Source organism: Aquarana catesbeiana, linkage group LG01 (genome assembly GCF_042186555.1).
Source record: "Aquarana catesbeiana isolate 2022-GZ linkage group LG01, ASM4218655v1, whole genome shotgun sequence".
In the NCBI taxonomy this organism is placed as follows: Eukaryota; Metazoa; Chordata; class Amphibia; order Anura; family Ranidae; genus Aquarana; species Aquarana catesbeiana.
The window spans coordinates 630,425,410-630,439,739 of record NC_133324.1 but is presented as its reverse complement, the minus strand read 5'-3'; the positions used below and the strand labels follow the sequence as shown (position 1 = coordinate 630,439,739).

Sequence of the window (14,330 nt, the reverse complement as noted above, 5' to 3'; positions counted from 1 at the left end):
TTAAGACAGTCAACACATTTTGGGAGGCAAAACACACACCCCCTTCTTTAGGGCTCAGTAATGTTTGCAGATATTGGTTTGCTGTAGCTGATTCCTTGGCAAGCAATTTTTCTAGCATCTTCTTCTACCCTTAGGCTGGCCATACATGGTCGAATTTTGAAAGAATTTTCTTTTGAAAATCAGAAAATTTGTGCATTTTGTGATCCGATGGTGCCACCATTAATTTCGAAATTCGGCCTACTAAGCCATCAATTTCACCTCCTGTTGCTACAGAAAAGAATTTTCGTGGCTAGGAATTTTCTTTTCTTGCACAGGCGCATTTATTTTTCAATTACAGTTCTCGCACGATTCTCCCATCATTGATTAGAAAATTGTTCGTTTTAAAAAAAATTTCCAACATGTCCGATTACGCGAATTCGATGGCCGCACGAAAATCAGCTGTTACTGCAGCCCACTAATGCTGCGACATACGAACGCAAATTCCTAGATAAGGAACCACCACAGGATACCACTCTGTATCAATACGTATTGAAGTCCCAGCACCTCTAAGATGTATCCCCTTGAGCCATTTGTGCTTTTAGAATAAAAGACTTGTCAGGGATATAATCCTTGCTTTAAATTTACATGATGTGTCGCTTGATTTTTATTAATTGATGAGTAAAAATAATATTATCATTGTTACTAATATTGCTGTAGACTCCTCGATGAAATGTAAACCATCCTCCCATCCTAGTCTTAGACTCCTTTCACACCGAGTCACTTTTCAGGCATTTTAGCGCTAAAAATAGCGCCTGTAAAGCACCTGAAAAGTGCATCTCAAGCCACCCCAATGTGAAAGCCCGAGTGCTTTCATACTGGAGTGGTGCGCTTGCAGAGCCGAAAAAAAGTCCTGCAAGCAGCATCTTTGGGGCGGTGCAGGAGCCAGTACACACTGCTCCTCCACTGCCCCTGCCCATTGAAATGAATGGGAAGCACCTGCGAAGCGCTTCGGTAGCGCCGCAAAACAGGTGCTATTAACCCTTTCCTTGGCAGCCAGTGGGGGTTAAAAGCGCCCCACTAGTGGCCGAAAAGCGCAGCTATAATAGCAGCAAAACGCTGCTATAACAGCGGTAAAGCGCCGCTAAAACTAGCGGCACTTTAGCGCTAACGGACCCCCGCCCCAGTGTGAAAGGGGTCTTTCTATTTACCTGCCTCCATGCACTGAACTTAAATAGGATCAGAAAGGTTTTAATTTACAATATTTAAACTTTGATTTGCGCAAGTTATTTTTGGTTTGATGATGCAATACAGTTTGAGGCTGAATTATTAAGAAAGTTGAACATCTTCACACAGTTGCGAATATTCCCTTCAATTATCCAATCATGTGAAAACAAAATTTCTGCACTTGATGGGTTCTTAAAAGTAAATGCTTTTCACATGATTGGATAATTAAACTAAATATACATATTAGAGTAAATCAGCCAAATTATATTCAATGTATAGGAGCTGCTGTGAGAATGAATATGCCGTGTAGCTGAGACCTTTATCTTTAAATGGGTAGAAGAAGTTATCTTTTTAACCACTTCAGCCCTGGGAGATTTCACCCCTTAATGACCAGGCCATTTTTTGCGATACGGTACTGCATCGCTTTAACTGACAATTGCGTGGTCGTGCGACATTGTACCCAAACAAAATTGACGTCCTTTTTTCCCCACAAATAGAGCTTTATTTTGGTGGCATTTGATCCACTCTGTGGTTTTTATCTTTTGCGCTATAAACAAAAAAAAGATCGACAATTTAAAAAAAAAAAAAAATATTTTTTTTTTACTTTTTGCTATAATAAATATCCAAAAAAAAAAACAAAAAAAAAAAAAAAAACAAATTTCTTTATCAGTTTAGGCCAATATGTATTCTTCTACATATTTTTGGTTAAAAAAATCACAATAAGCGTATATTGATTGGTTGCTGCAAAAGTTATAGCGTCTACAAAATAGGGGATAGATTTATGGAATTTTTATGACATTTTTATTATTTATTTATTTTTATTAGTAATGGCATTGATCTGCGATTTTGGGCAGGACTGCAATATTGCAGCAGACAGTTCGGACAGTTTTGACACTTTTTTGAGACCATTGACATTTACACAGCGATCAGTGCTATAAAAATGCACTGATTACTGTTTAAATGTCACTGGCAGGGAAGGGGTTAACACTAGGGGGTGATCAAGGGGTTAAATGTGTTCCCTCGTGAGTGTTTCTAACTGTGGGGGATGGGACTGACTGGAGGAGGAGACATATCGCTGTTCATAATTACTACGAACAGCAGATCTGTCTCTCCTCTCCTGTCAGAACGGGGATTTGTGTGTTTACACGCACAAATCCCCGTTCTGGCTCTCGTGGCCGCCGGCCATGCGCATCGGGTCAGCGGGCGCACGTGCATGCCTGCTATGGCTCTTAAAGGAGGCAATGTACAGATACGGCGATTCGTGGGAACGAGCCACTTTGCAAACGTAAATGTATGTGAGCTGGTCGGCAAGTGAAGCGCTAGAGCAGCAGTACTGAGAGCGGTGACTGACAGTCTCTGCTGTCCGCTCTGAGCAGATTGAGAAATGAGCAATCAGCAGTCATGTGATCGCTCAGTTCTCAGTCTTGGAGAAGGCGGGGGTTTGATTTTTATTTACCCCAAACTTCACTTTTAAGACTACTTTGAACATCTCTTCTTGTCAGCATATAAATGGTTTCTTGATCCTTTCGAAAGGAAACAGTATCCTCTCCTTATCTTATCTCATTTTCAACTTATTTAGAAGGATTATAATAAGGAATAGAGTTAGGGGTATTGAGGGAACACTATAGCTAAATAAAGATTACATACTGCAGGATAGGATTATTGTACAATGAGAACATTCCGATTTTTTTATTGCATACTCAATATAAATCTATTTTAAGAATTACTTGAAATACTTTCCAATTCTTAAATGAGATAAGGTCTTAGGTCCTGTCCCCTGCCATTTGAAATTCGCACTACATTTTACTGCTTACTAATTTGTTTTCATATGTTATGTGAACAACTTTTTCACTGTATTTGTTTTTACTATTGTTTACTATTGTTTTACTATTGTTTCTATTTTGGAGGGGTACAGGATATTTATATTTTAAAGTATTTGTAAACCCTTACATATACCCAGTGAAGTGACTATCCTCAGCTGAATCATACATAAGTTGTGCCTATTTATCTGCTGCCATTTTTCCTCTACATCCTTGTAAAACTCAGAGATGAAAAGGATTTTTCACAGACCTTTTCTCACCAGTCTTCTAAAACAGTGGTCATCAACCCTGTCCTCAGGGCCCACCAACAGGCCAGGTTTTATGTATTACCTTGGGGAGATGCAGACTAGAATGCTGCAATCACTGAGCAGCAAATGATATCACCTGTAATGTATTTCAGTTATCTTGCAAACCTGGCCTGTTAGTGGGCCCTGAGGACAGGGTTGATGACCACTGTTCTAAAATACACATTTTACACAGAATCTCTCAGCTCTGAAAAGCAGGAGGTGAGAATACAATGTCTCACAGAGCAGAGTACACGCCCCTCCTCACAGTACATGCGAACACGCACAGCTGTGGCTGTAAATCACAGGCTATGTGCTAGAGCTCTCTTCCCCGTCACCAGTTATCTCTGGGAGTCACAGATGTGACTCATGCAGATAACAGAGAAATGAGACAGCAGTGAGAAATAACATTCAGTGCTTTGGAGAGAGACAAGCACAAGTATGCTTTGTTCATATTTTATTTCTGAGGTTTACAACCACTTTAAGGGTTGTAAACCATCATTGTGGAGTCAGTTTATTACAGTGTATTTAAAGTGGTTGTAAAGGCAGAAGGTTTTTTATCCTAATGCATTCTATGCATTAAGATAAAAAGCTTTCTGTGTGCAGCAGCCCCCCTCAGCCCCCCTAATACTTACCTGAGGGCCATCTAGATCCAGTGATGTTTCACGAGAGACTCAGCTGCCCGAGACTCCCCTCCTCATTGGCTGAGACAGCGGCGCCATTGGCTCCTGCTGCTGTCAATCAAAGTCAGTGAGCCAATGAGGAGAGAAAGGGATGGGGCGGGCTGCGGCTCCATGTCTGAATGGACACAGGGAGCTGTAGCTCGGCTCGGGTGCCCCCATAGCAAGCTGCTTGGTGTGGGGGCACTTAACAGCAGGAAGGGGTCAGCAGCACAGCAGAGGGACCCGAGAAGAGAAGGATCTGGGATGCTCTGTGTAAATCCACTGCACATAGAAGGTAAGTATAACATGTTTGTTATTTTTAACTAAAAAAAAAAATGAGACATAGAGAAGGGTTGCGCAGTGCAGGAGTCAGCAGTATGTGAGGCAGAGTTCCGGGGTCAGGAGTAAGTAATGCAGAGTATAAAGGACAGGAGTGTGTAACATAGAGTTCAAGGGTCAGTAGTATACAATGCAGAGTGCAGAAGTCATTAGTATGTAACATAGAGTATAGAGGTCCCAGTGATGTCCCTGGTGCAGCTGCAGAGAAAGAAACACAACAGAGAAGTGACTGTCCCTATTTTTTTGGCTTGCATTCATTACTGCCATGGACCTTACCGAAACGTTTGTTTCCCAGAGACAAACCTCTCAAAATGGGGACTGTCCCCAGGAAACAGCGATGAATGGTTATCATACCTTGTCACCAATACAGAATAGGAAGGGAGAATGTAAAGTTCTACAGTGGTCACTGATACAGACACTGAAGGGAAGTCCCCTATTTGTGATGCTTATGATAGTGACAACGGTCAAAGCTGAGCTTTTCCCTTACTTTGGAGAGATTTCTTTGTACTTTTAGTTGTGTCTTGTGACTCTGCCCCCAAATTCTCTAAAACTATAAAAATAATGTCCGAAGTTCTGCTTTAAAGCCTTACCTATAGTCTTGCACAGCTGTACAGACTCCTCTCTTTTAAGTTAAATTGCTTACTCCAATTTTGCTGCACATTGTGAGTTTCTCACAGTATACATTAGAAGCTGCCGCTGGTCAGATATAGCCTGCCTCATGTCCTGGCTGGATGACATCCAGCATCATCTATCTCTTTCTTCTTTAGCCTTATTGGCCCTGGTCCACTCCTTTCATTCACTGGGTTTCAGTTCTTTAGCAGTATACCTAGGAATGGCAGCAAATTCATAATCTTGTCTATATTCTTATTGCACACATTTCTGGAAACAAGGCTCATCAGTAATGGGTGTTGCAGCGATAACCAGCTGGATACCGGAAACACAAAGTCAATGTACATATTCGCCAGCACACCAAGAATCTTCAGTTATCGTCCAAAGGTTTTTTAGTGCAAAAAGAACACATCACAAAGACAAGTGCAACATTTCAGAGCCATGCAGGACCCCTTCGTCAGGCATGTGATCTATCATCACATGCCTGACGAAGGGGTCCTGCATGGCTCCGAAATGTTGCACTTGTCTTTGTCATGTGATCTTTTTGTACTAAAAAACCTTTGGACGATAACTGAAGATTCTTGGTGTGCTGGCAAATATGTACATTGTACATTCATAATGACCTCCACCCAGCATAGCATTTTATTTCATTTGTATAACTCCTCCCAAGAGCCAGCCCTCTGCCTACATCAGTGTTGAGAGCTTTTGAGAGAAGTAACATGGAAGAATGCTGTGATGTTCTCAGGAAGCCATGTACAGCACCCTGTATGGCCACCCACCATGATCTCCCTGTGCTGCATAGGGACCGAACGATTATGTCACTGTGTCTAAATTAAGATATGAAATTAAAAATTATTTATTTGAAAATGTCATTAGCATGTTCATGACGTGGGGGTTCAGTGAAGGCAAAATATAAGCTGATTGAACCTCTCCCAGGGGTTTACCTTGCGGGTGCACTCCCGAGTCTATCATTCGGCATCAATAGATGCCGAATGTAGGACTTGGCCCTGCCCCCCCGGCGCCCGTGTCATTGGATTTGATTGACAGCAGCGGGAGCCAATGGCTGCGCTGCTATCAATCTATCCAATCAAGAGCCGAGAAACCCGGGCAGAGAGACAGCGCGTCCCAGCCGGGTAAAGTTCCAGGGCTCAGGTAAGTAAAACAGGGGGGAGGGGGGCGGTCACTGCCAGGTGTTTTTTCACCTTAATGCATAGGATGCATTAAGGTGAAAAAACACGAGGGTTTGCAGCCCCTTTAATTAATAGAAATACTCTTTACTTCCTCCTGTAAGTAAGCTGTCTTAGTCATTGTATTTCTCCACATTTGTTTTGTGTTGTTAATTGGCAATATTCTTATTTACCAGGTCTTGTCCATGGAACAGAAACAACAACTTCAACACCAACACAGACCACAGAGCTGGTCTCAACCACGTCTCAATTGCAAACAACAGGACCAACAGGACCAACTGTTGCATCAGTTTCGATACCTGTCAGTTTACCTGTGGAAGAGACAAATATGACAGAAGCATCCACACTGGCAGGAAATACGTCAGACCTTTCAGGGCAAACTACAACAGCAAGTAGCAATATCAGTATTGTAACTACACACCAAGTAATACCTACAAACACAAGTATAAGTGCCTCAGAGGACCAAACGACTACAGATATCCCATCCAGCACAACATCACTCCTTGTGTCGAAAACACCAGAAACAACTGTTTCATCCAGTACACCCGAAACATCAACGTCAGTTAATCATACAGATGGATCTGTAGAAACTACCAATGAGACATCAACAATAACTACAGAGATCGGTACAGAATCTGTAACTACTACAGTTAATACAGGAACAACAACCAAGCCAATTACGCCAACTCCAAAACCATCCAAAATAGTGTCTACCATAACAACAGGTAATACAACTACGGATACAGTTACCAAATCTCAGACAATGGCATCTACAGCATCAACAAAAGTAACAACAAAAGAACCTGACAAATCTGCTATCACCACTGCAAAAAGTAGCACAACTTCTGCAGCAACAGTCAAAAATGAAACACCTGATTCTCCGAACACCAAGAGTGACAAAGAAGCTCCTGAAAACCCAACATCCACCCAGAGTAACGCTGAACAAGCCAAGGCACTTAGTTCAGGTGAGTGTTGTGATAAAGAGAAACTGAACTCTGAAAGCTGTGTCCAAAAAAAGGTCAGCATAGGGCAAAAGACTTGTCACTAGTATTGCCTGCCCCCTCCCTCCTGCTGATTTTTCAATTACTGGCTTACTATGCATTGTACGGTGTCTCTACACTGAGAACCGAGCAATTGAACACCGTCGATCACTCAGTTCTGACAGCTCCGTGAGCAGAGAGCTGTTGTCTGTCAGTCAGCAGCTCTCTACCCCCTCCTCCCTCACTGGAATGCTGGGGTGTGGAGGGAGTGGAGCGCCTGGCTTAGGCTCTCAGCGGCTCGTTGAGAGGCTGAGCCGGGTGTCAGTCCATTGACCTGGGGTTTCCCAACTTCCATTGTCATGATGACACAGACCCTGGACCGACTTCTGTGACATTAGCAGAAAGCGGACTTTCACATTGTGAAAAAAAAAAAAAACAGTTTCCCCTTACTTTCTGTGAAAATGCCAAAATAGTACAAAAAACCCCACAGTGTCCCTTTTCTTGGAAAGTAGACACCTCAAGGTGATGTCATTTTTTGTCACAATATTTTAGAAATTAAGAAACATGCCAGTACTGATGGGGTTAAACCCTGGACCAGGCTCAGGCCAGATCGCAACAATGGGATCCACCCACATGCCTGGACCGCCACCCGTCTCAGTCTCTCAGCGAGCTGCTGAGAGCCGGAGCCTGACCGATAGTCACCAGTTCTCTGCTCAGGGAGCTCTTAGAGCCGACAGGGGACAGATGCAGCATCGGATCAATGTTGCATCCACATAGGTAAGTATGATTATGAAAAAAAAAAATCCATACTTCTATTTAAATGCCTATACATGGTCTTGTGCAGCCATCCTTCCATGCGCACTTCCAGATGGAACTAGAGCCAAGTGCACTGTAAGCATAAGTACAGACAAACGGCCCAGAATCCTAGACGCCAAACCACTCCCCTCCTCTCTTTTCTTCCCTTCTTTTCCATCTGCCTCCCTAACGGATTGATAGCTGCTGAAGACTGTGCTGTCCCTACTAAATAATTCTATGCATGATATACTTTTGCATAGTTACACTCGTCCAGCTTGGACCAATCTACCTATGTAGATACTATACCTGGCCCATGCCCCTGAAACTTGAAATCACTGAAGTAGACATTGTGAACACAAAAGGTTGGCCACTTGGCACAGGTGCCATTCAGAGAATGCTTATTGTTTATAGTTTTGGAAAGAGTGGGAAAGTACATCTGTCATGTTTTATTAATTGATGTGTCCCTGTTGGGGAAATGCCCCTCATTTTCCATCCTAGTGACAGGGGGTCAAAAGCACAAAAAGTGGGGGGCTGCCTCTCAAGTGGGTTTAGAACCTAGTTTGGACCTTAATGCCATCTTCATCTTCTTTTCCCTGTGACAACTGTTCTTATTTCTTCTTTTGGTGTCACGATGACTTGAGGTAAGTGGAATTCTTCTTGGTTAGGACAGTAAACTCTGGGGTGTGTATTGGAGAGTGCCCAGTACAAAAGTTCATATCTGTCAGAGGTCTATTTGAAATGTTTATTGTTTAGGAGCATCAAATACAGCATCAAATACAGCTAATGTGTTTTGGAGGAAAGCCCTACCCCTTCCTCAGGGCTTAAGCAGTGGATATTATTAGAACCACATTGAGATGTAATAGGAGACCTGTGTTAGGGCTTGATAAATATTGTCAAATCTGAATGCCACTATGACCTGCTCTTAACCAATAAACATTTCAAAAAGTAGTATGAACCTTTGTACTAGGCACTCCTCAATATCCACCAAACGTTTATTATGTGCTGAACTCTACTTTTGTTGCAATCAGAGAATAACAAGACTAGGACCATAACAAGGTCTACCTACACTTGCTGCCAAATCACGTACATGTAGATGATTGACTTCAAGTGGTTATACCGGAATGATGTCTGCAGCTACAGGAATCATCCCCGTATTGATTTTTTTCTGCAGGCGATGGGCTTTTATGTAAAAGTCATCCTAGCAGCTAATTAGCAGCTGGATGGCTTTTGCAGGTGGCAGGGGTCAACCGTGACTCTCTAGGCTCTACCATCCCATTGGAGAGCCTGGGACGAAAGCCGGCATCTTACCATGCAGCTCATCAAGGACCGCAAGGTCCCCAATGAGTTGTATGGTATAGGAAACCAGAGGTGACAAGTATTTTCGTCACTTCAGGTTTCCCCAGATGCAAACAGCGCCATTTTTTAATTAAGAAAGTATCTGATCACACCGATGTTGGTGTGAACAGATGTTTTTAAGGGCACAGGAGACATCCGGGGTCCAATAGACCAAAGATCTCCACATAAAGAGCACCTATTTACAGGGAATTACAAAAATTAAAGAAACAGTGTAGAAAAAAAAATTAAAAAGGTTGTAAAGCGCCCCCTCTTTCATGCTTGCGCGCAAAGGCAAATGCACGCGTTGGTGCCACATGCATGCGTAAGTGGCAATTGTACCACACATGTGAGATATTGCCACAAGCATCAGAGCGAGAGCAATCCTTCTAGCACCAGACCTCCTCTGTAACCCTAAATGGATAACCTGTAAAGGCTTTTAAAACGTTGCCTATGGAGATTTTTTAATTTTTTTTTTAAATACCATGCCTGTTTTTAGAGCGTTAGCTATTTACTCAGCATAACACCAACTTTTATATTTTATCAAAATGGGTATTATATTGTGTTTGTATGCATTAAAATTCATTAAAGTGTATTTCTTCCCTAAAAATTGCTTCCCAAAACCTCTGATCAAATACCGTGTGCAAGAAAAAAATTGCAAAACCCACCATTTTCTTCAATTAGTGTAGTGATGGTGAACCTTGTCACCCCAGATGTTTTGGAACTACACTTCCCATGATGCTCAACTACACTGCAGAGTGCATGAGCATCATGGCGAATACAGTTCCCAAACATCTGGGGTGCCAAGGTTCACCATCACTGCTCTAGGGCCTCTGCTAAAAAAAGATATCATGTTTGGGGGTAATTTTCTAACAAAAAATACTGAAACAAGAAAGGCCTGGTCTTCAAGTGGTTAAAATAAAAAAAATGTTTTGCCTGTTGAGTTTTAGGCATTTCTTTAGTAGTCATAAAAAAACAACTTTGCGCCCACAATTCATAACATTAGATAGAATTCGTGATTCTGAATCCCTGTTGAATATTTACTTATGGCACAATAGTTTCACCCTTCACCTGCAAACAAGACATATTTAATTTTTAATAACTGTCATCTTCCTGAGTAGATATTGTAGATTAGGACTGGTGCCAAAGTCAATAAAAGTGTGACTGCGTAGTGTGCAACTTTCACTGAATCTTTCCTCTATTGTCGCATAGAACAAACACCAAGGCTTTTATTACTCTGCTTCTGTTCAGCTCCGGTGATGACCAACCTGCAAATTAAAAGAGAATCAGTATGGTGAGACACAGGAGCACACAATCCCCGAGAGCACACACTAGCAAATAACTAAGAAATATTCCCTCGTAATGCGTGCTATAACATTGCCAAGACTGCGGTGAGGGAAAAAGATGCTTCTATTTTAAAGGATAACGAAAACCCAGACAAACAAAAATATATTGTATTGAAGCTTACAGTCCTTCAATATGGTGGCTGCATTAGTTTTCTTTTTTTTTTTTTTCCAAGCTGAGACCATTTTTAGCAAGCTATAGAAAATAAATGTTGATTTCTGGCGAAATGCCATGTCCTTGTCACTTCCTGTGAGCTGTACCAAAGAATATCTTCCTTCCTAAGAAACATGCCTTTATTGCCAGGACATCACACAGTGTGTGAAATTCTTAACTACAGAAATAACCTTGGTGCAGTTTTAGATACCGAGATCACGTTAATCTGATCTGAGTAGACGAAACGCTGATAAAGGAAGTCAGTTACCAGCTAGAGGGTCATATGCTACAACGACAGTGTCTGTGTACTTTTTTAAACTGCTTTAGCCCCAATTATTTTCTACTTTACATGTGAATCAATTGAACAGGCCTTCTCTTTCCATACTAATTCAGAAATTAAAGCGGAGCTCCATTCAAAAGTGGAAGCTCTGCTTGTTTGCTTCCTCCCCCCCTCCGCTGCCACATTTGGCACCTTTTGGCGGGGAGGAGGGGCGCAAATACCTGTCAAAACCAGGTATCCGCTCCCACTTTCTTGTAAACGTCTGGCCCCTCCTCCTTCCCACTCGCTGCCTTCTGGGAGACACAAAGGTCCCAGAAGACAGCGGGACCATTCATAAAGCGTAGCATGACTTGCGCATGCGCAGTAGGAAGCAGGCTGTGAAGCCGCAAGGCTTCACTTCTCATTCCCTTAGTGAAGATACCGGGGCCTGCACCCGGAGCTGATAGACGGAGCGGCTAGGGGTGCCAACATCGCAGGTGCCTGGACAGGTAAGTGTCCTTATATTAAAAGTCATCAGCTACAGCATTTGTAGCTGCTGACTTTTTTTTTTTTTTTCCCCCCAGGCTGGAACTCCTCTTTAAGCAGTGCAAAGTGCCATTATAACATAAAAAATCAAGAAAATCATGACAGCCAATCAGAATAAACCTGATTATTGAGCTGACAGTTTACCACACTTAGCTCAATATTGTTGGTTTTTTGTAATGCTTTGCTGAATAAGGCAGGCCATACACGGTTCGAATCTTGGCTGGTTCAGGAGGAACTGGCCAAGATTCAAACCGTGTATGGGCAGACTGTACCAAGTTGATCGATCAACTTGGGTACAACCAGCATGCCAGTTTTTACCTGCGATTATAGCTAGTGGCTGCTATAGATGCTAGCAATAATCACTGTCTTCTCCCTGTGGGGACGGCTACCCCCGCCTTCCCACCGCCGGGAGAAGACAGTAGCCTGGCAGGAGGGATTCCCGCATCAGCTCTATCTGTGTTGATGGGGGGACCAAGGGAATTTCTTTCCTTCAACCTGCGGTTGCAGCAAAGGAATTTGTTCCGTGTATGACCGGCCTAAAGGCCTATTTATAGAAGTGAGTTATTTATAAAATGTAGGCCATGGGTGTGGAGCCGGTGATGTCTCATGGGCGTAGGTTGGTCACATGAATTTGACAGGTTACGTCATTGAACTCTCCTGCACCTATTTTTTATTTTCCTTTTTTCCTTCCTTAAAAGAATGGTCTTTGTTGTGCCAAAGCAAGTACAGTGCAATTTTTTAAATATACCGCTGTGCTTTGTTTATGTATTGTTTGTATTTTTTTTCTATATAACTTTACTGCAGCCATAACACTGTTTTATAACAGGGTTCCTCTGGGTCCATTTATAACACAGCAGTTACTCTACATAGTACCTGCATTGTATGGTGTATTTAGGAAGTGCGGAGTGTGGCCTGCACAGTCCTTAGTGTGTTCTCTGCATAGCGCTGCTCCAGGATAGGAGAACACTGTCATATGACCTGTCAAAGCTTTCCTTCTCCCCCAAGCACTTTATCTCTCATTCATTTTCATTGTGGCAAGCACATTAGTAAAAGATAGCGCTGTGCTTTATGAATGTGCAAGAGTATTTAATTTTTCTTAGCAACAGAATGGCCACAGTTAATGCAAATTGTAATAATGATTACAAAGCTGCATTTGTGATGGCAAAGGCTGTTATTGTTTTATTATTATTAATAAAATAACAAACGTTATAAATACCTGCTCTGTGCAATGGTTTTGCACTGAGCAGCGCTGAACCTCCTCTTTTGGGGTCCCCCACCAGCGATCTTGACTCCTCCTGTTCTGTGTCTGCCCCCATAGCAAGCGCTTTCTATGGGGGGGGGGAGCTGATCCCAAGCTGGGTTGTGTGCATCCATTGACACACACAGCTTGGCCTGCTCTCTGCTAACAGGACCTGAGAAACAGCGGTGGGGAATGCATTAAGGTGAACATGTTTTACCTTTTAGAACCTCTTTAAAGTGATAATAAAGTCTAGTATTTTTCTTTAAAAATAACAAACATGATATAATTACCTGCTCTGTGTAATGGTTTTGCACAGCACAGCCCAGATCCTCCTCTTTTTGGGTCCCTCTTCGGCACTCCTGGCTCCTCCCTCCTGTTGAGTAACCCCACCACAAGCAGCTTGCTATGGGGGCACCCGAGCCGAGCGTCAGCTCGGTTTGTGCATACAGACACTGAGCCGCAGTTCATCCCCGCCCCCTCTCGCTCCTCTTGGCTAATTGACTTTGATTGACAGCAGCAGGAACCAATGGTGCCGCTGCTGTCTCAGCCAATCGGGAGGGAGAGTCCCAGATGGCTGAGGCACTCATGCAACATCGCTGAAAAGAGATAGGGCTCATGTAAGTATTAGGGGGGGCTGAGGGAGGCTGCTCCACACGGAGGGCTTTTTATCTTAATGCATTGAATGCATTAGGATAAAAAAAACCTTCTACCTTTACAATCAAACAGTTCAACTCTATGCCTAAATGGCCCCCTGAGGTGTCAGTTGTCTAATATGTTTTTTATTTTTTCATTTTCAAAGTCAGTGACAGAAGTCAAAAGCTGCGTTGCCTTTTGATTGCCTCCATTCACCCCTTGTTACTGGCGCCCGCCAACATGCGTCTGCCATGCATTCTGGGCTCCGCTTGCCCATCTGCGAGCCCGGGACCAACATGGTAGGTGGCGGTGGGTAGAGGGGAGGCAGAAGAGCGGACGCTTTCCTTCCCTTCTTGCTGTGAAATGTATGATGTCACTTTCGGGTCAGCCTCTCAGTGTCCCCAGCTAGCTCAGCCGGGAAGGGATGTAAAGAGAACCTGTCACCTAAAAATCATCACATAGGGGACTTGTGATGAGAAAAAAAAAGTTAAGCAAAGAAAAACAAAGTTACACCCAAGTACATAAACCCCCCCCCCCAAAAAAAAATTTTGAGGCCCCCCAAATATAGAAACATACGAAGGTAAACGCACGCGTTGGGGGTGCCTATGCGTGAAAACTTTGACTGCGATACACATGTTACATATCACTGCACACGCCTCAGTGAGAGTAATTATTCTAGCACAAGACATCTTCCATAATACTAAACTGATCTATAGGTCAGAGGTTCTCAGCTCCGGTCCTCAGGGCCCACTAACAGGCCAGAATTTATGTATTACCTTGGGGAGATGCAGACTAGAATACTGCAATCACTGAGCAGCAAATGATATCACCTGTGATGTATTTCAGTTATCTTGCAAACCTGGCCTGTTAGTGGGTCCCGAGGACAGGAGTTGACGAACCACTGCTATAAGGGCTTTTAAAGTGCCACCTATACAAAATATAGG

General features: G+C 43.0%; 1 protein-coding gene across 1 annotated transcript in view; it reads left to right on the top strand.

Moving 5' to 3' along the window:
- The window catches only part of PARM1 (prostate androgen-regulated mucin-like protein 1), a 126,352-nt gene that overhangs the window by 63,513 nt on the left and 48,509 nt on the right, over positions 1–14,330 (top strand). The window contains 1 exon segment of the mRNA XM_073601022.1: positions 6,281–7,069. Coding sequence (XP_073457123.1) covers positions 6,281–7,069 — 789 coding nt within the window.